At 44.5% G+C, this 25,621-nt stretch overlaps 1 protein-coding gene and 1 long non-coding RNA gene across 15 annotated transcripts in view; both read right to left on the bottom strand.

Moving 5' to 3' along the window:
* LOC123024971 (CREB binding protein) overlaps nucleotides 1-13,830 on the bottom strand; it is a 75,332-nt gene extending 61,502 nt beyond the window's left edge. For 2 of the 6 annotated variants that reach the window (XM_044433311.1, XM_044433314.1), the window contains exons 1-3: nucleotides 13,551-13,830; nucleotides 9,674-10,386; nucleotides 390-566 (exon numbers count right to left, since the gene is read on the bottom strand). In XM_044433311.1, coding sequence (XP_044289246.1) covers nucleotides 390-566; nucleotides 9,674-10,386; nucleotides 13,551-13,635 — 975 coding nt within the window. In that variant the 5' untranslated portion in view covers nucleotides 13,636-13,830. The remainder of the gene's footprint in view (nucleotides 1-389; nucleotides 567-9,673; nucleotides 10,387-13,550) is intronic. The other 4 variants (XM_044433310.1, XM_044433312.1, XM_044433315.1 and 1 more) reach the window with 3 other exon arrangements.
* Nucleotides 13,831-18,108: 4,278 nt separating this feature from the next.
* LOC123024973 lies at nucleotides 18,109-25,615 on the bottom strand. 9 transcript variants are annotated; one of them, XR_006415034.1, is made up of 6 exons: nucleotides 25,031-25,615; nucleotides 24,547-24,750; nucleotides 23,131-24,039; nucleotides 22,657-22,728; nucleotides 18,261-18,368; nucleotides 18,123-18,178 (listed from the first exon to the last, which is right to left on the bottom strand). It is a non-coding gene; the product is annotated as an uncharacterized LOC123024973 (long non-coding RNA). The 9 variants fall into 9 exon arrangements; XR_006415033.1 differs by having other exon boundaries at nucleotides 18,109-18,368; XR_006415038.1 differs by having other exon boundaries at nucleotides 18,118-18,368; nucleotides 23,980-24,039; nucleotides 25,031-25,613.
* Nucleotides 25,616-25,621: the final 6 nt, after the last annotated feature.

The following is a 25,621-nucleotide window of genomic DNA, read 5'->3' as shown; positions in this document are numbered from 1 at the left end:
GCTAAAGAAGCTTGCTTTTTTGGCATGCATAAATTCTATGTACTGTATGTGTGAAACAATTCTTTTTAAATTATAACTTGGTAAGCTGATTTCTATAAATTGCATTAGAGCTATTCAGTTCTGAGCTCCATTTTTTTTTTTTTTGCATAAATACATTCCTTCTCTTACAAAGAAGCCTGGATAAGATGGATATGATCCAAACTCTGATACAGATTTACATAATTAATCCAAGCTATTTAGGGTACATCCTTCTGCATATTCCATTCTGACCATGGGAAAGATCTAGCATTATTTCAACTGAATACAGGAAACCTTTCCAGAGCAATTTGTGTCAAAGGAAAACATCCCAGAACTATGGAAAAACATCAGAGGAACTATAGGCAACTCACCATATTTGGCACAGTGGTAACTGAAACACTCTTGATGTCTGAAGGAAAGGGAGACAAGCTATTTGCCATTCCTGGTTTATTTGGTACTGGAGAGTTAACACTTGGTGCTCCCATCTGCTGCCCTCCAGTTTGACTAAATGGCTGCCCAAAGGGATTAGGGCTACTGGCCATTCCCAGCTAGAATGAAAGAAACATTATGAATGCTAGTGTCTTGCAGTCAACTAAATTCAGGTACAGACAGTAAGGAAAATTAGCTGGTTTTTTGAGTCATAGGCAAAGACATACAGGTCTTAGGAGTTGGATTTGTTACCTACATGCACGGTTTTGTTGCAACCGGCACCTAAGTTTAGCTCTTACTGTTGAAAAAAATACTGCACATCTGTGCTGGAATGAGACTTGCTACTCAAATGTGAAGAAGTATTTCTTTGCAGTTTACCTTTTTATTCCTATTTAAAATATTTTAAATAGCATCTTCTAGGATGGCACAAGCATAAATAGTATTTAAACCCCTGCACCAAACAATGTAGAATACAAGTGGTAACAAAGAAGTAAGAGTTTCTCCAGCTATACCATCAGATGCTTCTTAAAGTTGGAGATTCACACTAATGCCCAAGCTGGCTGTCCTAAACTCTTGTAACTAGACAAATGCCTCGTGCCGCCCCCTCCCCTCATTCTCTGTGGCCATGCCAATTTTGAATTACTAAACAGAAAACTTCAAAATGAGTTTTGTTCAATTTTAAATGAAATTAATGTTTCTATCACAGCAATGTTTTCATATTTATGCTCTAATAACTGTAATTTTATTTTAAAGATTTCTCTATCACTTTCCTGAAACTTAAGATGGTATAAATAGTTCAAATATGGTAAGAAAGGGGCAATAAAATATTAAAACAGGAATATACATAATAAAATATTTTAAATGTGCATTAAAATCCCACTAAAACAATTTTAAAAGCAAAGGGTCTTTTTTAACAGACAAATAAACAATTGGAACAGGAATGACTGCTTTATCATGATGTATAAACCAGGTTAATCTTATCATTTATTTATTTGGTCATAGACCAGCGCAGAGGTTACTCTTATCTTGTTCTTTTGCATCCAGCCCATAATAATAATAATAATAATAATAATAATAATAATAATAATAATAATATTGAAATATATTATTGGCTTCCTTGGAATTTGATGACAGAGAGCAACAAAGCTGGGTATAAGTAGTATATTGGCACTTCAAATTTCTCAGCAGTTTAATGTAAGCTGAGTACAAGATAGAGTACAAGATAGAATCCACTGAGACAGCATAGGCGACGGGAGAGCAGTTTCTGGCCTGCAAGTCTGATCCTGCCTGTGGAAGGTTGGACCACCCACTGTAGGTCCCCTTCGCCTTCCCATTCCCCTTTGCAATGCTCATCTTCCATCAGAAAGAGAGAGGAGCAAAAGGGGATATCAGGGAAGAGAGAGAGGCCAAGGATTCCCCCTTATTGCTTGGTCAGGTCCCTTCCTGCACCACTCCTGCACAAACTGACAAAAGAGCGGTCCAACACCTCCTTTTCACCCTGACTGGGATGTGAATGGGATGACAAGGAACCACTTGATGCAGCCAGCATTTGCAGGCAGTGACTCCTACAAGTACTGGCTGAATTACTTTCCATGTAAAGAGATCCTGGAACTTTGTCCATCTCTCCATAAGGAAAAAGATGGAGTGGTACAGTAAACAAGGCAATCTTGGGAGGGACCAGGAATTCAGACCAAGGACCTTCCTCACTGACAATACCCAGACCACTAATTTTGGTTTATAGAGCAATATGTCCCATACTAAAAGATGCTGCTTCCCCATCCTTATGTACCAGATTATGGGCATGACCCTAAGGACTAAAATCCACTACTACTGTAATGCAGTAGACTCAAGCCCTAACCCTTCCAGATGGCTCAGAAGGATATCATGGTTGTTGGTACATGGTTGTTGTTATAAAAAGATGTTGAGAAGTCCAAGAGAACCAAGATCCAATATGGGGTAGTGGCTAAGAGCATGGAACTGGAACTCAGGAGATCTGGGTTCTAGTCCCCACTCAGCCATGGATCTAACTGGGTGACTTTGGGCCAGTCACAGGCTCAGCCCAACATACCTCACAGGATTGTTGTTGTGAGGATAAGATGGAGAAGAGGAGCAAAATTATGTAAGCCACCTTGAGTTCCTTGAAAGGAAAAAGGCAGGATATAAATATAATAAATAAAATAAATAACTGAGCTGCATTTCCCCAAAACAGCTCCTTTCACAGTTCATCTATCAAGGCAACCACAGCGGTCCAAGGCCTACATCTTGACTAAAACAGATTGAAATGGGTCTAGATAACCAGAGAGTCTGGAATGGTGAGGCCACCACCTTCTAGATTTTCTTACTAGTTAACAAAACTGGTAAATTTGCAATTGTCCTATAATTTCATGAGTATTCTGGGTCAAGGGAAGATTTAAGTAATAAAGATCTTCTTCCTATGTCCTTTGAATAAGAGAAAACAATCCCCTCATCCAAGAAGGTATTACTAATTTCTTTTAACTATGGGACTGACCTTGCCTTTGCCAGTTTAATTAGCCAGGAAAGGCAATAGTCAAGTAAACAGTTGGTAGCTCCCAACTCTACAGACCCTCTGTCCAAATCTACAAGATTTATAGGCAGAAAATGTATATAGTTATTGTAAAATATAAGCAAATCACAACAATAAAACAATAAAAGATCAAAACTAATCAATAAAACCAGATAACATCACATAAATAATGGCAGCCAGTAAAGTTCGTTCAAATATAGGCCAAGGTAAATAAGACTTTTGAACCCGCTTGAACACCTGCAACAAATGGAACCCAGTATTTAATGAATGACGGTATGGGGGGAAAATAAATAAAAAATAAACCCTGTGAATGTCAACTGGAACAGAGTTCTCCAAACTGCGGGGGGGGGGGGGGAGTGCAAGCAATTGCCAAGGTAACATCCACCTGAGGCAAATCCGAGCAAGTGTATGACATGGTTCACACAACAATCGTGTGGTTAACAAGGCATCATGTTGCACAAGTCAGTCCTATGGGTTATTGTTGGGTGATCTGAGGGTTGCTACCTCTCAAATAAGCCATGCCACCGGAGTACAGAACACAGTTAGGCCAGTGAAGAAAATTAAGGAAATCCAGCTGGCATGCACGGGAGAGGGTGAGGGTTGAACCAGCCTTATCTGTATGGAATGAAGCAAACTGTTCTACCAAACCTCCAGCTGCTCTGATTCCCTGCATCCAATATCATCATTAAGAAACACTAGCACATCACAATTTTCTTTATCCAAGTATGAAGGCAAGAGAGAAGGAAGCTTACTTTGTTGCCCTCACCACCCCAGCATCTCCAACTCCAGTCCATGTTTAATCTTTGATTTATCCAGAGTTTTTTCATTTGTGCTCTAGCTGTTGTCCTGTTTCATTGCCATCAACTTCCTCTTAAGGCAAGAAGCTGACCTAGCTCTACAGGGGAAAGGGGGTATTTGTCCTGGGCCTGGGTTATGTATTGCACCAATTAGCCAGGGTTATGGAAGTACCACTGACAGACAAGGCAGGATATTACCCAAAGACCTTCAAAAAACCATTTGGCTTCATCAGATTCCTGGAGCACAGCATTTTAATCAGCAATCTATCCCTGTGGAGGCTCATACTAGCAGCTAGTCAAATGCAAAGCAAAAATCAATGTTACAAAAGAATAACCCAAAACTTCTCCAACTCTGAAACACCTTCTTCACCCACAAAGACTACCAAGTATGGAACCAGATACTAATTGGGACAAATCAATGATTGCACAGTGGATCTTTTTATTGGTTATTAATTTATTAACTACTAACTTCTGAAGACAATTATTTTGAAGAAGGAAAAAAGTCTTGCCAGTACTGCACAGTCGGAAGCTGAAGAGATTAGTGATTATTAGTAAGCAATCATCCTAATATCATCCAATAATTCAGCTAAGAGAGAACCCAGAAAAAATCATTTGAAGAGCTGAAATACCAGTGAACAAGCTTCTCTTTAATATAAATCACTGGAAAATTGGCTACAAACTAAATTATTAATATTTAGGGCAAGGGCTCAAACCCCTATTCAGCAAAAGAGTAGATTCCCAATAAAACCTGTTTGTACATTTCCTGAACGATGGTGCAAATCTGAACACTAAACCATGTTAATTTACAACTAAGTAGAGTATTTTTAAAGTTTTGTTCTAACATATCATTTGCTCAAATGCAATGACGACACATCACAGCAAACTGTGGATTAACTAATTCATGAATGAAGGGGATGCAAGAGCATGCAAGCCACTTCTGGTTTCCATCAATAATCTACAAATGTTCCATAGCTAAATTGTAACGGTAACATCTAAACCAGGGCACTTTGGGTTGCTCATGAGTTGAACAGCCCAAATGTGACCCAAGGAAAAAACATGGACATGAGCACATCAGCATCCTCCTGCTCATGTTCCCACAACTGGTTACATAGGTATACTGTTTCTGATACCAGAGATAATATACAGTCATCATGACTGGCACCCGCTGAAAGCCTTCTTTCTCCACCATGAACTTCTCTGGAGGAGCGCCTTTTAAAGCCATCCACACTCATAGCCATTTATTTTTTCCTCCAATAATCTCTAACACAGAATTTTCTAGTAAGACCTCTGTTAGGCCTGTTATATCTTTAACTGGAATCATACTCAGTTCAGATCTCACTGACATTGTATGTATACTTTTTAAATTAAATTTGTAAGTACAAGTCTCTCACAAAAAACTATGCAGGCATTTGTATCAATGACATGATAGCTACTAGATTATTCAACTCTATGCATCCATACCATTGATGAATTCTAAAATTGTGCAGAGAAAAATTTTCCTCAGAGAAAAATCTGCACTGAATCTTTGCTTTTACTTCCATATATTTGAACATTTTAACTTTAATTATGCATTCTCTAATTTCCTAAGAAACTAAGCTGTTTTCTTCTCTCTATTAATTCTAAAATTTCTCTAGAAGCACTGCTCCGAATCAAAGATTCAATGAAACCCAACTTTGGAAATGATACCTACTCATGCAAAGAATCCACATAACTTCTTTGCAATTTTTCTGAGTTTCGTCAGTGTTCCTTTTATACCATAAGCATCTAGCATCCTAGTAGTGTTTTGCTCTATTCCCATCTCAGATACATTTCAAGAAATTGCTGTGAATAATCTTATTCCTTAGCTACTTTGACTCTCATATTTCTTCTTGGAAGGTAAAGAAAGTCTATGAGCATCACATCTGATATCACCTAATAGCTTGGACTACTTCTGGACTATGTCACTAAAGGCAACTTCTCATGATATAACAAAAGACAGGTTCAAGCATCAGTTCCACTATGTGCTTTCTTTTACATATGAAAAAAACTTCATGCCTGAACATACACAAACTCATGTCTAAGAGAAACTGTCAATCTGCATGTGCTGAAGCTGTGAAGTAACCCTAAATAACTTCATCTATTTGAATTTAATGTCTATTAAACAGAATTGTCTATTTAACCAACTAAACAAAATAGCTTATGTATGGGACTTATTATACCTTGCTTTCAATGTAAACTAGGGGTTCCCCCAGACACAGGTGGCCTCCTATCAGGTTCTTATTCACTTTTTTTCAATTTTACAAAATTTACAACATTTTGGAGAATCAGAATCTAGTCTAATAAAAATCTGTCATATATATAAAAGCAAGATAGAAGGTAGCATAAACTGATGCTACATTTGTTTCTACAGGAAGACCTAACAATGCAAGCCAATTTATTTACAACTAAATTTCTAGAATTCTGGATATAGGAATCTGAACACATTTTAAAAAAAATTATTATATTTATATCCCACCTTTTTTCCTTTCAAAGAACTCAAGGCAGCTTACATAATTTTCCTCCTCAGTCTTATCAAAATAAAAATGAAAATTTAAGGTTAATCAGTGATTAGACAATAGATTTGTAAAGGTAATCCACCCATGGAATACTTCCCTAAAGCTGACTTTGCAAGCCAAGACAAACTCTTTCCTCAGAGCTATGCTTGAGGCAAGTTACCTTTTGTTTGGGCAGAGGATCCTTGCCTCCAACTGTTACAGATGAGACCGAGCTGAAGTCCTCTACTCTCACTCACATCATATACTAATCTGGCAGTGTTATAAGCCAAATTCTTCACAAACACTTCCCTTAACTTTAATATTTAGATATTCTGTTTGGCCTACAGGTACACTTTGGGCAATTTTCTGTAAAGTACTCTCTGTGAGGCTGGCCTTAAGGTTTCTCCGGAAGCTGGAGCTAATGCCAAATGCAGCAGCTCTTCTGTTGTTGGAAGCTGCCCCTTTTTAGAATACAACTCCTTCGCTGAAGGAACTACACTGGCCATCTGCTCATTACCAAACCAAGGTTAAGGACCTAGGCTTTGGCATGGAAATCAGGATATCTGAGAATGCCTTTTCCTCTACCAACCTGCCTGATTTCTAAGGTCATTGGAAGATGTTCTCCTGGTGGTCCTATGCAGACCTCTGGCCTCACTGGAGTCATTCAGAAGAAGAGCTTTCAGTACAACAGCTCCATTCCCAATGGAATTCCTTGCCTACCTTCAGAATTCCTTCTGGAAGACAGGAAAGCACCAACACTGAGCTGTTTTTGGGGCCTGCTGAAAACATAATTGTTCCTGCTGATCAGCCAGAGTTTTAATGTTATTGTGCTTTTAAAATATGATTTTAATGTTTTAATCTATTTTACCTGTTCAGCTGTTCACCACTCAATCTGCCTAGATATGAAGCAGTATACTAATATGGTAAACAAAAAAACCCTAATCTACTTGATCACTTGACAAATCTTAGCTTGAGAAGAGGAAAGGCTAGTGAACTACTCTAGAAAAGAAACTTTCACTTGAAGTAGGAAAATAGTGTCACTATGAAGCAGTTCAAACTTGCACTAAGAATGATTTTTCCACATTGCTCCATTCTTCGTCATGTAGTCGTGACGATTCCACTCTCGTGTTTAATACAGAAGAGCAAGTCCAGCACATCATGGTCAGCAGCAACCCATTTCTATCCTCTGGGTTGGTAACTAAGCAGTGCCATCTCTCATGGGTCCAAACTTGCCCCCGATGTAAACAGTCTAAATCTGCCACTGGCTTAATCAGTCTAACACAGGACTACATGTTTTTTCTTGCCCACTGAGAAAAAAAATACTCTTTTCCATCATACTTCCCCTTTACACATTGCATTTTTGCTGACCATTACTGTGCTTGTTCCTAAGTGCAACGTGCCTCCCACCATGTGCTACTTTGAATGACAGAAAGTAGGGGTACTTCAGAACAAACCCTGCCCCCAGCTGTTTCCTTTTCCTCCTCAGAGCCTAAAATATCTTATGGGAGACAGAGACAAATCCATGAACTAAAGGAGGTAGTCTGCCTTCCTTTGGCTTTTCCATGTATCTAACTGCTCAGTCACACGCCATAGGGAGACTTGCATCACACACTATAATCAAAGCAGCCTGCCAGCAAACCAGTGGCTGACCAACAGCAACAACTACCAGGAGGGTCACCCAAGTACTTCCTTTAGTGTAAGGAAACCAGATCACTATTGTCGGGTTAGTGATCAGTCCTCCACCTGATACACATGTGGCTTTTAATTCCACATGAAAAGTCAAAGGGCAGTGAAATCTGAGAAATCTGAGATGAAAGCACTCTCTTTTAGCATGCTACACCTAGGAACTAGCTTGTTTGTAACCCATGATCTCTGCAATATTTCTGATGATTATCCTGAATCATGACCATCTTGAAACAGTCTTGTTCCATTTTCAATTCTCAATTATCAAAAGTTTTAGGAGCAAAAAGAAATTCTCTTTTGTTTTAAAAGCAATCAATTATAACAGCTGCATACATGACTGTTTCCTAGTTCCTTTGAAGCCAAGCTATTCCACCAGCTATTATACTCTTTTTATGTTCTACAGTCACACTACTGCATACACGATCTCACACATGCCAGTACCATATCAATAGATATCAACATTTTACCCTTCAGCAATAACAGCACAGTTCTCAAAAATGCTTGAAGGAATGCTCTGGCTTATTTGGAGCATTCTGCTCCCTGGCAAACTCTGTTCTGTCCCATTCATTTAGTCAGACTTGCACAGTTTCTATCAGTCAACCTCTTCTTCCTCCCCTGCAATTGGCTGCAGTTCAATAAAACTTTTTGTTAACAGCCACAGAAAACAGGTTTCTTACCCTGAGCATGTTGAGCATCATGACTGAATTTACTCAGTGCAGTTTCAACAAAGTTTGCCAGGTACAAGCGACTGCAATGACATTTCGACCAAGAGACTGATAGTCAAAGGTACAGCAAGCAATAAATGCTCCTGCTTTACATTTCTATCTTTACTGCAGTAATGTAAGGATACCAAAATATAACGACTAAAGAAGGTAATTTAAGGAACAATCCTATTGACTGTGCCCTCACGATCGGAAACCCACCAACTCATAGGCTTCTAATCATCTAGTGCAAGGCAGGAATGCCAAAGCCAATCTTTGCCTCTGCCACTCTGCCTCTGCCCTCCTGACATTTTGTTTTGGGTTTTTTGCTCATCTAGTAACAACATCAGAGAGGGAGGGAAGGCGGCTGGAGAGGTATCCAATATATGAGAGGTCATATATTGGTTTCTCTGGTCTCCTCCTCCCCACTCTAGAAATGCTCACTTTTGCCCCTCTTTGAAGTCACTTTCCTTATGTTGGAGGGCAGCCAGTACTGGTTTTTTCACCATACCAGGAGGTGATATCCAACTCCCCCTCCTGAACTTAGAGCACTCTATCTGACCTTGAAGGGGGAATCCCATTGTACCCTATGGCTGCTCAGCCAGTACCTTGGAGCCACAGGATTAATCCCTTAATGACCAAAGAAGGTTCCCAGCCAACTTCTCTATGGCTTAGTCCAAGACTAGGCTTCCAGGTGCCCCCACATCAGAGGTTTCAAACTCTAATTCCCATCAACTCCAGCCAACATACCTGATTGGCAGGGATTATGCGAGCTGTAGTTCAAAATATTTGGAGTACACTAGGTTGCATATTCCATGTTTAGACAATTCAATTACACTTCTTTATACAGGAATTCTGATAGACAGTTATGTAACTGATTTGTTAAATAAGACACATGAAAGCAAATGCCTTCAAGTTTCACATTCTTAAGAGCAGTTTAAGAGATTCTTTAACACAACCACCTGAATTCAAACGATTATCACATACTTTTGCCATGGCTCCTGCCTGGGCTGTATTCATGCCCGTGTGACCCGTCATTTGAGGAGACACTTGAGGCAAGGGTTCTGCCAGCACAGCGCTTGCATTTCCCTGCATGGTGGGTGTAGAATACTGTATTCCGGTACCACGTCCTCTTCCAGCTGTTCCAATGGATCCATTCATTACCTGTCCTTGTCCTTGCTGGGCTTGATTCATTAAATTGTGGCCTGAGTTACTATTTAGCAGACCTGGATGAGCTTGGTTGAAACCACTGTTCATACAAATCCCAGCTCCTGCCTGGGAGGCTGCAGGGCTGCCTGTCACCATCCCCACTTGTTTTTGTGCTTGAGAGTTCAGGGCTTGAGTTGCTGGGGTGCTGGGCCCAGGTGTGCTTGCTGCTTGCTTGGCCAGACTTGATGCAGCAGTGTCTCCCTGGTTTAAGGGACTTGTGCCCATCACACCCAAGTTGCCAATATTCACACTGTTTGGTTGCCCCTGGGATTGGCTATTGACACCTTGTGGGACAGGGCTGCTGGAGTTCACGTTTCCAATTCCTGGGTTGACAGAGGAGCCACTGCCTTCCCTCAAAAGTTTGGAAAGTTGTTTGTGTTTGGAAGCTGCATCTGGAACAAGGTTTCCGCTGCTGCTTAGAAGATTAAATTCTCCATTAGGGATCAGCTCATCAGGAAGATCATTTTCCAAATCAAAGAAAGTTCCAAAATCTGCAAAGTTAACAAAAGCTGGTATAAGTCATAAAACATTCATATATTCATAACATTCACTGATGCAACTGCATTCTTGATGCAACTGATTAAGAACTACAAACACAAAACCACTGTGCAACTATATTCAAGGGCTACAGTGTTAGAAATATACAAAGGTAGTTACCAGATAAATATCCTTATATACCAGTACCCATGTTAAGCAGTCCTCTGTGCCATATCACTTAAATTCAGCACAATGCTAAGAATAAACTGTGTTCAAGAAATGTCATCCCACTGAACATGCCAGAGTACATGCAGGAGCATGAAAGTACTTGTAAATTTTTCCTCCATTTACTATCTTTACTGAAGTCTGAAAAGCAAGAGGTTTATTAACATGTTCCTCTAGCACAGCAAAGCATCTGAGCTCTCACATACATGTGACTTGCTGGCTCCCTGTCATACCTGAACTAGTGTAGACAGGGCTTAGCTCTGCATGTTAACCTTGAGACTCAGTGGAGCAGATGGGCAGTCAGAATAATACTGGGAAACCTCAGGTCAGTCAGAGTAGCTACTCAGATAATAAAAATGGAATGAATGGATGTACTTTCCATGCAATAAGAACGATGAAGCGACATCAATCAATTTTTAAGATATATTCTCTGCTGTCCTTTAAGAAGATCTCTGGCACATAAGCAAGTCTGCTGGGTTCAGTGTTGCTTTTATTCTGCTGTTGTTTAGGTTTTATTACATTTTAATTCAAGGTTTTATTATAACTTCAAGTTTTATGCATGTTTTTAAGCCACCCCGTGGGCCTTTTTTTATAGCAAGGCAGAATACAGCTCAAATCAATAGTTGGCTTTTTATATTTAAAAAATGCCAGTGTAATAATGTGCTTGGAACAGAAACTGCATCATCTCAACATTAAAAAACTTCAAAGGGGTACCCAGCAATACTCAAGCGCTGAGCATTCTGCTGAGCTGGACAGGATGATTCTCTGGATCCTTCTACTCTTTAACAGTATGATTTATGAACTTCGCAACAAATTGCATGATGTTCTAACACCTGCCATCTTATCAAAAAAGGAGAATTGCCTAAGTTCTATATAGGCAAAACAAGTTAGCTCCATCTATGTTATAAAAGATCCTCATGCATCAAGACATTCTTTAAAACCTAAGTGGGGGAGCAAGCTTTCAAACATGGAGACAAACCATTGACTAGGTAAAGATATTTCCTGGCTTTCCTTTTCTAATTGCTCCAATTTTCAATGTCTACATAATGAAGTCTCTAAAAGGACAACAATAACTGAAAATATGAACTATCAATTCAGAGAACAAACCAACCCTTCATTAAATCATCATTTCCACGAATCACTTAAACTATAATTTGCCAATTTCATTGATAATGAAAGTTTTAGTTTGTTGAATACTAGAAAGTTACTAACCAATCGAATCCAAAAATCAATCCATACTAAAAGTAATAGTTTACTAAAAGCTATATCTGTTATTACTACAAGTGGTGTAGAATATAAAAAATGTGGAATATACAAATGTCTCCATTTATAAAGGTTTTCAAAAAGTCACATTATTTGAGTATTAAGCAGCAACTGTACTCTGTATAAAGAAAACAATCTCTTATAACCCCTGAAAACCATAACACTGAAAACCACCTGGAGAAACACTTCAGGTAATTCGTTACTCAATTCAAATAAAAGAAAATACAAAACTGGTATTTTAGGATCAAACCAGGTATAACTTGACAACCTGGGATTTCATATTTAACACTCAGCTCTGCTACAGACAGCATCAACCTCTGCCCAACTAAAAACTGTACAGATACAGGCATAAAAGTGAGAAGGAAACAGCATGTTAAAACCAAAACTTATTGATTTTATCATGTATCTTAACATGTTCACAGTGTTGCTCCCAATAACATGGCTCTGGAGACACTACAGAACAGTGAACATCCAAGGAGGAAAAAGTTAAACTTCTTTCATGGACCCCCTTCCACATCCAAGGTTTCAAGTTCAGAAAACTGTCTGGGGGAAGATGCTGAGAGGGAGTCACAGTAAGATGAGGTTAACCATGTGCACAGAACCATTGATATTATAGAAAAAGTAATTGTCATTATTTGATATATCCCAACCACCTCATATTACTGAAATTACCTACTGTGGCAATATGTGGACTAGAAGCTTACAAAGAAGTTACTAAAAGCAGAGTAACCATCACCTGCCATAGAGCATAAGCAAACACTGACTAACAAAATTATATGGTCTGCACACCAGATGATCTACTTCCTTGGCAGATAAAACATCTTTAGAAAGACCAACTAGGATGATTCCAGAAAAAGACTGGACAAATTCATAGACGAGGAGGTTATGAATGGCTGCCAGTCCTGGTGGCTACCTCCAGTGTTGGAGGCACTATTCCTCTGCATGTCAGTTGCAGGGATCATGGGCAAAAGGGTCCTGCTTAGGGATTTCTCAAGCTAGGAGTCTGTCACTGTGTTAACAGAATGCTGGACAAGATGGAATCCTGGTTTGATCCAACACCAGGGATCTTCCAGCTAGGGGTGGGTGAGCACTCTCCTTCAAGCACCTGCTAACTCAAAGGTTTACCTTTCCATAGGTGGCTACCTAAAATACAGACTATTTCAGAAACAACACCTTAACCATACTTGGCAGAACAAATACAACATTTTTAATGCTACCTCCAAGACAACCGAGAAAACATCAACAGTAGAAAAAGTACTCTGACGACGTCATTAGGAATAATTCATGCTCGGCAAAGGCAGCTACTAAGTTTTGCCTGTCACTTTCTCAGCCGCCCTCCTCTGTCTCTATCTTGCTTTCTCTCGCTGCTTCCCAGCCAGCCGGGCAACATCGCTCGCGGACGGGCTTTTGGCAGAGCCGCTGCAGGCGCTCAGCTCGGGAGGGGGAGCCAGCCGCCTTGCCTCTCGACGCCCGGGACCCATGTAAGGGCTGGCGTGTTTGACAGGCCAGCGCGACCTGCCCCCAGCCACCGACAACCCTGTTCGGAACCCGCGGAGAGCCGCCGGGGAATGACATCCCAAGTCGCCCACTGAGAAAGTAAGTCCGGGGTGAACCTCGGGACCTTAAGAGTGGCCGGACCGAGGGCACAGGCTGGGCCTATCGGCCCCGGTGGCAGAGAAAGACTACTCACCTGTGGTGTCGGGGGTGGAGAAACCGGGCGAGTTGAGCTTGGCCCGCTTAGCGTTGGGCGGCCCGTCCAGCAAGTTCTCTGCCATGGTCTGCCGCCGCCGCTTAACCTGCTCGCTCCCTTATCCTCCTCCTCCTCCACCGCTGCCGCCGGGGCTCCGCGCTTCTCCAGCCGCCTCTTCCTCGTCGCCGCCGCCGCCGTGGCGGTAAGACCAGCCGGGAGGCTGGGCTGTCCGCGGCCGACAGTGCTGCTCAGCGCTTCACAGCCGCCTGCGCCGGCGGCCCCCGCCGCTGCTCGCCCATGTCCAGCGGCTGGGCAGGCCGCGGGCCGGGCCGGGCCGGAGTGGCGGCGCTGGGGGCCGGGCCGGGCCGGGCCGTGCCCAGGCAGGCACGCAGGCAGGCCGCAGCAAGAGCGGCTGCGGAGGGAGCCGGGCGCCCCTCCCCCTCGCGGAGGTGCCCGGATGGCGGCCGCCCGCCCCGCTCGGCTCAACTCCGGCGTCCGTCCGTCCGTCCGTCCGTCAGAGCGCCCCCCCCAGGCAGTCTCTCGCTCGCTCGCTCGCTCGCTCGCCCCTCCCAGCGGCGCGGGCGCTTCGTCTCAGGCCCGGCGCGACCAGCTGACAGAGCGAGCGGCCGAGCGAACAAGCGCCCGTCCGCCCACCCGCCCGCCAGCAAGGAAGAAGCGGCGGCGGCAGCGGCGGGCGGGGTGGCCTCGACGGCCCCACAGCGGCCGCAGCTCCCCGCGTCCGAGGCGGCGGCTCCTCTGAGTGGCTCGGCCAGTCCGCCGCCGCGGCGTCCCCACACAACTCGGCTCCTGACCTGGCCCGGCCCGGCCCGGCCCGGCTCGGCTCTCGCCCGCGACGCGCTCCGGCTCCGCGACAAGATGGCGGCTGTTGATTCCTCAATTAAAAAAAAAAAAAGTTTTTTTCTCTTCTCTTTTCCAGAGACGGAGAGGCGGGGCCGGGCGGGGCGTGCGCGCTTGCGTCACCGCGCAGGGACGAGCCTCTTCGGCCGCCACCGACAGCGGAAAGGCACGAGTGCGCGCGGGGAGCCTGGACGGTTGCTACGCGTCGGCCGAGAGGGTGAAGGCGGCGGTGCTCGTCCCGCCCGCGAGCGAGGCCGCGCCTGCTCGGGCGTCGCAGCGCTCAGGTGTCTGCAGCACCTGCCTGCCCGTTCTGCGGGGCCGGAGCGCCGACAGGGTCTTGCCCGACCGGCGCTTTGGCGAGGGGGGCCGCCCAGCCCGCGCAGCCTTGGGCCGAGCCTTGCTCCCTCGGCGGAGTCTCAGAACGGGCGGGCGAGCGCTGGGCGTTCGCGGGTCGCCGCCGCCTGCTGCCTCGGTTCGCGACTCCGGAGCATCCTCGGCCGCGCTAGATGTGCCTGGGGGAAGAATCTCCCGCAATTTCCGGCGTGGCCGCCTGTGGAATTTGCCTACTTACTTTGGTTCTTACTATTTTATTTCGTAGCGCCGTAATGCTGAAAAGCTCCAGATGGCTTAAATGGTACGCCTCCTTGCCATTCATTTCACAACAATCCTGTGAGGTAAGTGAGACTGAGAGCGAGGAGCTGGCGCAGAGGCCCACAGGAAGCTTCATGGCTAAGGGGAAATTCGGGCACGGATGTCTTGCGTCCCAGACCAGTGCATTGGCAGTCCAGCGCCGTTCTGGCACGGTGCTTTGTACCTGAGTCCTAGCATGCCTAGGATCGTGCCCCAGGGTGACATTTCCCGCCCAGATTAGGCTGTTATAATGAAGAATATCCTGTGCTCGGATCGGACCACAAGCCCACTTCAGCTCTGGTACCAAAATGCAATGCCTCGGCACTCAGGACAGGATTAGAGGTATCCCGTACTGCCTCTTCTCATTGCCAGTCCTTGGCCTGTCTGACCAGTGGACTTTGTACTTCTTTCTGTTTTTTAATGTTTGATTTTATTGTATGGCCCTATGGTGGGTATTTTAATGTTGTATATCTGTTTTTATTGTATATTTATTGTGGAAATGAATCTGGCATTTATTGTAAAATGTTCCTGAAATTCCAATGTGTTTGGAAATGTATTTGTTTTATTGTTGTGTATCTATTCCACAAAGCATTCCACAAAGTGGATGTGATTGCTGAAGAGGTCCTCCTGCTCCTCTTAGTGGCAGCCCACCAAATCTCTGTCCACAGTGGCACCTGGAACAGATGTAGAATGGCACATGTAGGGAGGTGAGCTCTTTTGCTTGAATAGCTACTAACACCACTGTCAATACACCTGCCGTGAAATATACGGCTTTCCTAGGAATGAGTCCTGCATTTTTAAAATTGTAATTTATATCCTGGTTTTCTGATAGCCTACATGCTGGCTTGCCTCAACTGTTCCTGGTCTTTTCATACTGTTCTGAGTTGCAGACTTCTGAGGTGCTGCTTTCATCACGATTCAGTGATTTGTTTGGAGATGGCTTAAGTTTTGGCTTCCTCCTAAGTGGCTTTGAAGGCCAGAGGTGGAAGTATGGGTTATTAATGAAACACTAATCCAAAACTAGCCACCACAGTGTCCACTTGTGATGGTAGAGATGTTCTCATAGTTTTTAAACAGGGCAAACATTTTTATTTTAGTAATTTGAGTGTACCATTGGCCTTGGAGGTCCAGATCTCATTAGTGGCTAGAATTTGTACATCTAAGGCAAATGTGGCAACTGTACCTATCGTGTCATCCATACCTTCCTTGCATCCCATTTGGAGTACTGTAACAGGCTGCTTGTGGGGTCACTTCTGAAAACTGGTTACTTCAGTTGGTCCAGAATGTTGTTGCCAAACAGTCGATCAGGGCTCTTTAGAAAGAGCCTGCCCTTGTTACAACAACTTATGGAATGCGCTCCCCCGAGAGGTCCACCTGGTGCCGTCGTTATTTGTTTTTCGGCGCCAGGCCAAGACCTTTTTATTTCGACAATATTTTAATAACTATAAATATCATTTATTGGTTTTAATTTCTACAGCCAGGGGGAATCCGGATTTTATATGTATTAGTTATATGTTGTTTGTTTGTTATGTTGGAAGCTGTCCCGAGGCTTATGCAAATGGGATGGCATACAAAAACTCCAAATGAATGAATAAATAAATAAACTTTACTGACTACCAGTGTGTTTCTAATCATATCAAAAGGACTGGATGTCACCTACAAAACCTCCATACAGGTGCAGACCAGACAACCTGAGAGAGCGCCTTCTTCTATGCAATCCTGCACAGGACTTTGGGTGGGGGTGTTCTTTATGACCCCTGCCTTCAGAAGCACATTTGGTGGTGATGCAAGAGAGGTCCTTTTCAGGGGCTGCTGTCTGGAGGTGCAACTCCCTGCTGAGGGAAGAAGGCCGGGTTTGCTCCCTCTTTGCTGGCCTTCCATTGGCAGGCAGATACCACTTGGCTCCAAAAGACCTTTGGCTTGGAAGTGGGTCTGCTGACTTGGGTGCTGTTTTTATAATTCTATCATGGTTATGTCTCTACGTTGTCATCTATTGTTTTAATTAACACAAATTGTTCTTGTAAGTTGTCTTGTGCACTAATATTTACCAGAAAGCTGTGGTAGAAACAAAACACATCAACAATAATAATGTATTGGCCACTTTTCATTATAAAATAATCCTAGCACTTCACTGGCCATAACATCAAACTAAATGGAACCGAAGTACGCCTAGCATGGCTTGCCCTAGCATTTGATGGGTGCTGTAATGCGGTCAGATTAGGGTTGGTATTGGAAGCTATCAGCATGCTTAAGGAAGGATTGCCTCAAAATGTGTGGGGAATGAAAGGGAAATAATCTGTATAGATAGATGGATTTATAGATTTGTGTGTGTGCGCACACACGTGCATGTGAAAGCAGGAAGAAATAAAAATGACTATTCGAAGGTCTAGTAGCCACCAATCGCTACTCTGGGATGGATACCATCTGTTTTTGTTGCATGACATCAAGTTGTCTCCAACTTACGGCCTTGTAAATGAACACCCTTCAACATGTCCTAGCCTTGTGGCTTCCTTTCTGGAATAAATCCCTCTCATATTAGGTCTTCCTCCTCTTCTGTCTTTGACTTTCCCTCATGGTATTGTCTTTTCCAGTGAGGCATGCCTTCTCATGATGTGTCAGAAGTACAGCAGCCCCAGATTCATGATTTTTTGCCTCCAGGGAAATTTCTGGCTTGATTTGATCTGAAATTCACTTGCTTGTTTTTCTCTTGGTCTAGGGCAGGGGTCAGCAACCTTTAACACTCAACAAGCCATTTGGACCCGTTTCCCACAGAAAGCACAGGGAGCCGCAAAACCCTTTTGACCTCTAAAATGAAAATAACACTGCATATGTCGTTTTTTACCTTTATGCTATGTATAGAAAAACTATAGTGTGCTGCATTTATGAAATCAATGAACTGCTACAGAGAAAACAAATTTTTATTTCTGAATGCAACATTATTTTGAACTCCGGAAAAAAAGACGCTGGGTTGAAGGTCACTTTCAAATAAAATACTCAATGTCTATTTGAGTCCTCCTTGTATTTAGGAAATAAAAAGCCGAACTTAAATTATCCACCTGCAGCAAAGCAAAAATGCTGTCTGCTTATGTGTGCCGTCATCCTTTTATCACGTGTACTGAAGGGTGCAGTCAGCTGTCAACCTGAATAAAAAAAGGATTATTTCACTGAACAATGTAAAATAGATATTTGCAAAATAATACCCAATTAAAGTATTTATTTTACCCAGTCAATGCGATTTTTGCTCCTGAACCTCAGCACACAGTGTCTGCACATCAGGGCTGTAAGATGTCACCATCTTCACACAGGATAGTAAGCTGTTGCCTGTGAGGCCTACCAGGGGAAAAAGTTCAGTAAATTGTGAGCAGCTCAATAAACCAGCATGCATAGCAGATTGGCGGCTGTGCTGGCGTGGGTCGCAGGTCGGAGGCTGTGACACATATTTTGAGCGACGGAGCCGCAGCAGAGGGATTCAAGAGCCACATGCAGCTCTAGAGCCACAGGTTGCTGACCCCTGGTTTAGGGTATTTCCAAAGCTCACTTCCAGCATCCATTTTCTTCTGTCAGCTTTCTTCACTGTCTAGGTTTCACAGCCATACAGTAAGAGGGAGTATAATAGTGTGGATGATCTTGGCCTTTGTCTCCAGTGGAACATACTTACACTTGATGATCTTCCTAAGTTCCTTCATTGCTATCCATCCAAGTCTCAGTCTTCTGCTAATTTCTTGGCTGCAGTTTCTTTTTGAATTGTTGACTAAGCCAAGGTATATGAAAGCTTTCCCAATTTCAATTTTTTAATTGTGGACATTAGTGTACTTCTGTAGTCATGATTTTGGTTTGATTAATAGTTGCAGTCCTAGTTTTACACTATCTTCTTTCACTTTCATCAGGAGTTGCTTCAGTTGTCTGCTGCTGCTTGTCTGTAAAGACTACTCATCAGGACAATAGCTTCTTACGATCCACACAGTGAAAAGTTTGGTTGCCATGTCTAAAGCATAGACTGATAAGTTATTTGGTATATACCAGTAACCAACATATACAGTTAGTCCCTGGGTTATGGATAAGTCCCATTCCTAAGACTGCCCTTAAGTTGAATTTGTAAGTCAGATCACAGGAGTAAGCCAAAAATATGTTGTAGTATATGTATATATTTCACTTTTCTATGCATATAAAACCCTTAAGAAACACTTCCATATTCATTAAAACATCTTAAACACAATGGAGCATTGTAATAATGATACTAATACAGTAACAATAAAGTAGCTACAGGTACTGAAGAGAGAGAGAACCCTAACCCTAGGGGGTGCATGGTAGCATTTCAGGGGGTGTGACAAAGAGGAAGGCTGTGTCACAATTCTCAAAATTGGCAAATCACATTTTCTGCCAAAAATCATCCCAGTAATAAAATTATTTATTATTTTATTTGCATTTGGATTCTGTTCTCTTTTCTCAATCAAGACAAATAAAGACAAAATCTAGGAATTGCCTGAATGCACAGGCAGACTTGCAGATTGGAATCAACAAGTACATTTCACATTTTGACAAAATTGTGAATTTGAAGCAGGAATTTACTTTTTTGTTTTTGTAATTGCTCAAATTATATTTGAATTTCATGCACTGAGTCAAAAGCTTATTTTTTGAGTTCAATTTGTTCACCCATAGTACTCTGTGTGGTTCAGTTTATGGTTCAAAAATTAGAAATTTGACAGATTCATCTTCAGAATTTCTGGGGGTTCACAGCATAGAAAAGTTTGGGAACCACTGATCTAACTGGAGCATAACAAACTGCTAAAAAAACTGACCACTCTCCCCCAACCAACATCCGATATGGTGACATCAATAGAGAAGTCCATAACCAATAAGTTGCTCGGAATTGCCTCCAAGACCAAATCTATTTGTAGATTGAAATAAGATGCCTACCACTGCCCGGTGCTCTTCTCCATAGGGTCAATATGAAGGTCCCAGGATCCACAACCTTTGACACTGGCTATGTAACCCTCATCAACCTTAAGAGTTCCTTGCACAAAATAAACATCCTGATGAAATTTTTAAAATAAAGCCAACATTTATTCCCTCTGGATTGAGTTTTTTTATTCCATTGATGTTCTATACAAGGATATTTAAAGATGCCATGAACGATCAGTAGAGGTTTTAGAAGATACAATAAACAAACACAAATGATTTACTGGTATAGTACATAAGTTAAAAATCCCTAAATTAACCATGAAACCCTTTTTAATTCAAGGTTAATTGAACTTTAAATTTCACCTATTGCTTCCTTCAATTTGAACAACAGTTTAGTTAAATATGGTTGTCTTGTACCTATAGAATCCTGTATCTACTGGTTCTGTTACAGCTTTTTCACTTTACTGTGGTTGACTGTGATCCAAAAGAGATGTCATGAAGTGCTTCCTTTAAATGAAAATTCTCTATTTAGTAGGGAAAAAGAAAAAAAATCATATGCTAAGGTTGCTAAGATGTATGATAGGAATTAATCTATCCATGAAATCGGGAAAAAGAAATGCGTATGTACAATGTATAGTGTTTTATATCAGCCATGGTTTCTTGGAGCTTATTCTCACAGATATGGGGGTCCTGCTGTATTTTGAAGTTGCAACGTTGGTCTATATTTAAATGATTCCTTCTGAGACTACATCAAAGAATCCACTACAAAGCATTCATACTGGTTGCCTCAGATTTGACTGTCTGCCTCATAGATGCACCATGTAAACCTTTGCTATCATGCATCACTATCCCTCTGTGACGTAGCTCGACTAAAAAGAGACAGGACAAAGGGTTGATGGGAGGTAGGGTGGTCAGGCAGTAAGGGAAGGGACTAAGGCAAACGTGGGAGATTAGAATCAAAGGGGAATGGAGAAGATGGGGCAGTCTGAAGGATCAGGGGAGGCTGCATGGAACCTAGGATCCTGAATCAAACCATCTGCAGTATGAAAGGCAGAACCGCTCTGTACCAGAGAGATTGCCTCCTCTTTATTTTGTTCTTCCATAGACCCATCTCCCATGTTCAGCAGGTCCTACACCTCCATACTGTCCATGACTACCTGAAGCCTCCACTCCAAATATTGGTATTTATTTAAGACCAAACAAGTTAAAACAACACCTTACTGCATGTGTACACACCTACTTCCTGGCTTATATAAGCCTCTTCTCACAGCAACAGACCTTTTATAGAGACATACCTAAACACCACAATTATTATGCCAGTATTCCCATGGGTATGACTGTCCTGTTCCTACCAGCACAGATTACAACCACAACAAATACTGGTCCAGTGCTAGTACAAACACTAGTATTTCAAGCACAACTAATCCTAGCACTGGCCCTTCTGCAGTATCAGAAAAACATTCAGGAGACATCTTTGATAGAGTACTTAATTTCACACCAATTTTTTGGCTGCCAAGGCCAATCAATCATGAGGGTACTACTGTACCCTACAGTTAAATGTGCTTTGATCCTGTGCATGCCAGCTAGGAAGCAAACCCTATTGAGTGCAGAGGGGACTTGCTCCCTGCTAAATCTGATACGGAAATGCCGCTGTACCATTTCAAAGGACATCCCAATTGCACCATTAAAGACCAACTTTATGTTCTGTTCACTGTGCGGCGGGGGTGGGCAGGTAAGCAAGGAGCCCCTCCCCATCAGCGGCAAGCAGCCAAAATTCCTCCTGTGTTGCAAGAACACGCAAGAAGGAAGCTGCTCCAGCAGTGCCCCGCCGGGCTTTCCTGGGATTTCTCCGCTTGCAGCGGGTGTCGTTTCCTCGGAAGAGCCTGAACTCCTTTGGCAGACAGTGAAGAGCCTCCTGGAGGGGGTTGCGATGCAAGGGGAGTACAGCAAGCCTGCCTGCCTTTAGCGACAAGAGAAGGGGAGAAGCCGTTCTTCTTCCCACCCAGCAATTCCGCCCCTCCTTATCCTCCACGCGGCCATATCAGGAGAGGCAGGGGGGACCCCGCTTCCAAAGAGCGGGCAGGCAGGAAAAAGCTGCGCGTCTTCCTCAGGCAGCCATTCCAGTTGTGTCAAGGAACACCAGGACTTCCGGGGCGGGAGGGAAGTGACGAAAAGTCTGGGGATATGCCATGTTGGAAGCGTCAGACGCAGAGTAGTGAATTTAACTGTCAGCCATATTGGTAGTGCCATGACGCGAGAGAGCCGCTTATATTGATCTGGAAAAATGTAGAGCTGTAGTTCCAGTTCTGCACACTGTAATGTGGGATTCCAGAAGGTCCCCTGGCTTCCCAACCCCAGCCCATTTCTCTGAAGTAGCCGGAAAGCCCTGCATATATTGGGTGGAAGAGCGCTGTCCCCAATATTAGAAACAGGTGGGAGGTGGAAATAAGGGCTGGACCATGCTTTAATGCTCTTACATAAAAAAACACAACAGTGAAGTGTGAGCTGTACGTACAGCCTGTGTGTAGGGAGCGATTTGTCTAACCAGTGGTGAACTGGGTGGGTTAAGGTTAGGGTCAAAAGTGCCCACTGTGAACTTGGAAGCATTCTGCCAACCTGCCCAGTGCGTCAGCGCATCTGCCGGATCCCTGGAAGGAGAGTCTGGGGAAGGCACGCAAAATCTGTCCAAAATGCTGATACTGTCCAGATAACTCACCGTCCAGATAATGACAGGCATGTGCGTGTTTGCTCATCTCTATCCATTTCCCCCATTTCCAGGGTATTCACTCTGCAATACAGAAAATACTCATCAAACTAGAAATATGTTACGTAAAGGTTCTTAATACTAAAAAAGGGATCAATCTCAAGGATCACTGATGAGAAAAAGGCTTGCTACGTACAACCTCCTTTCCCTAATGGATCCACCTTGCAAGCAGGTCAAAGGCATTTCCAGGGAGGAAAGGGGATGGGGGACCTCTAACCCCTCGGAGTGGAGTCCCCTTGCGTATTTCAAAAGAGAGACGGGATGGTCTATATGCGAAACTCTGCAGCTCTTCTCCACTCTAACAAGACCAGAAAATTGAATGCTGCATGTGCCAACCGGGAAGCTGGCATTCTGGCCTTGAAATGGGGCACATGCCACATAAATTCCTCCGGGAATGGCCCTGCACTGCCTCAACGGGCATCCTACCTGCGCCCATGAAAGCCGAGCCGCACGCCAGATTCCTGTTGCGGGGTGCGGGGGGGAGGAATGGAGGATCTCCGCCCCCATCCAAGGCAAGCTCACAAGCCATGGCACTTTGCACATACATGTGAGAGAAGGGCTTCTCCGGCAAGGCCCGCCTGGCCTCCCGGGGCCTCTCCGCTGGAGGCGGCATATCTGCCCGGACTTCCATGGAGGGGGCGGGGCTCCCTGCTTGGGGGTTGGGGGGGAGCGAGAGATGCGGGGGGCAGTGGAACCCCCCCTCCCCCATCTTCGCAGACTGGGGAGGAGCAGCCCTTCCCGCCCCACCGGCCCCACTTCCCTTCCCTTCCCTTCCCTCGGGCGGCCATGGCAGGAGAGGCAGGAAGGGCAGCAAGAAGCCTAACGTTGCCTTCAGGCAGCCATGCTGGGCATGAGAAGCCTGCGGCGCCTGCGGCGCGGAGAAGTAACGCGCTTTCGGTGCTCGCCATGTTGGTAGTGTCCGATCCGGAGAGGGGCCTTGCCCTTCAGCCATGTTGAGTGTCATGTCTCCCCACAGGCGCATATCCAGAGCTACGAAAGTGAAGAGCCGGATTGGATTGCGGCATTCCACAAAATGCCGCGGCAGGCCCAGCCCCAGCCCCAGCCCATTTTCCAGGAGTGGCGAAAGGCCTCTGTCGCCGATATTCCAAAAAGGAGGGGCGGCGGCAGCGTGCAGACCATGAGTGGGGAGGGCTTTGTGCCCTTCAGGAGGGCGGTGGGTCCTGAAGCGGGCCCTGTTCACGTGCGATTTGACCCGTGGGACCCTCATTTAGACTCCGGGTTTCTCCTTCTCGGCACAGCTAGCGCCCCGCTTACGGTTCCACGCAGCTCCTTCCTGGCGTTGGCCTCACGAATGACGGGACTACCAGCATCTCCCTGAAAGGTCAAAACATAAGAGGGGTGGTTAGCGTTGTCCAGTCGTCATCAGCACAGGCTGCGCAAAATCACAGGCTGGACAGCGGTGCAGCAGGATCAGGAAAGGCAAGGAAAATGAATCGCGGTGGAAGCCTACGCATGTTAAGCCACACGTGATTCCCCAGCCCGCTGCGGAACTGTGGGTGTTGTAGGCCCTCTTCCTGCCTGCACATGCGTGGGGCTGCGCCCAAGGCACTCTAGAGGATTCTGGCACAGCTGTTTCTTTATTTAGAGGGGTGACCTCCTTCTACCACCCGGGACATGGTGCACGGAAGGAGTGACAGCAGCTTCAGCAGGTGCACCAGGGAACCTATCCCCACCCAAGCCACTACTAAAAGGATGCTACGTCGGCAATGTCAACGGGAAAGGTTTAAGGGAGGTGTCGGGGGGTATCCGGCTCACACAGGCTGCGTCCGCAGAAAAAATTCTGCTGCCAAGGTCTTCGGCAGCAGCACATCAGACACGTACTTTGCGTGAATCGGTCTGCCGCTCCCCATCTCCAGCAGAGATCACGTCGTCGATCACTGATGCTCGTCGTTTCTCTGACGAACGCTCTGGGATATCAAGTGCACGTTCGTTGTCTTCGGGGACCTGGAGCAGTCAACCCCAGCTGCAGACAAGAGACGTGGCCTTGGTCTGAGACTCTTCTCAGGGACCTCTGATGCGGACCGTCTACCGCATGGGGGAAAACGGGGGAAGAACGGCGGCCTCTACCTCACCAAATGACTTGGTGCTCAACACTGCGCTCCTAAATTTCATGCAGATGGATTACCCCCATCAAAAAAGGATCCATGTCAACAAGATCGGTAAAACTGCATGCAGACTGAGAACCGAGGGGAAGGATTTTCTCAGGCGACTCTTGCCTGAGGCAGGCTTCAGGAGAACTACACTGCCACAGGCCCATCAAGCCGCCGTTTGCATGAAGAGAGAGATGGAAAATGGATGTACTCACTCCTACGATCTCTTCCATAGCCAGAACCTTCACACTGGAAATTATCTCTCAGCGATGATCCTCGCAATGGCAAACAGATGATTTTGACAGCGTTGGTCTCTTAGGCACGCTGGCCAAAGGAAGATCTGGACCATATGAAGGCGAAAAGTGCCATAAGGAGGGCATGTTAAGTACGCTTTGCAACATGGGCTCTGATCAAAACAAGAGCAGCTGTTTAGAACCGGCCATTCCAACTCTTTTTCAAGATAATGGCATGCATGTGCGTGTTTGCTCACCTCTATCCATTTTGCCCCTTCCCAGGGTTCCTCCCAAAAACAATCGAGACCTCCACAAAAGTGCAAGCCGCAAGGATTGCTCAGATTATTCACTCTCCAATACAGACAACAGCCTCCATACTAGAAGTGCGTTACGTATAAAAGTTCATAATACTAAGAAAGGGATCAATGTCAAGCGTTACTGGTGAGAAAAAAGCCTGCCACGTACAACCTCCTCTCCCCACTGGAGCCACCTTGGAAGCTGGTCAAAGGCATCTGCAGGGAGGAAAGGGGATGGGAGACCTCCTCCCCCCCGGGGGGGGGGTCGCATTTCCTA

This window comes from Varanus komodoensis, unplaced genomic scaffold (genome assembly GCF_004798865.1).
Source record: "Varanus komodoensis strain SLA01 unplaced genomic scaffold, ASM479886v1 scaffold26, whole genome shotgun sequence".
Classification (NCBI taxonomy): domain Eukaryota; kingdom Metazoa; phylum Chordata; class Lepidosauria; order Squamata; family Varanidae; genus Varanus; species Varanus komodoensis.
Note: the sequence above shows the minus strand (reverse complement) of the source record. Positions and strands in the feature narration are given on the sequence as shown.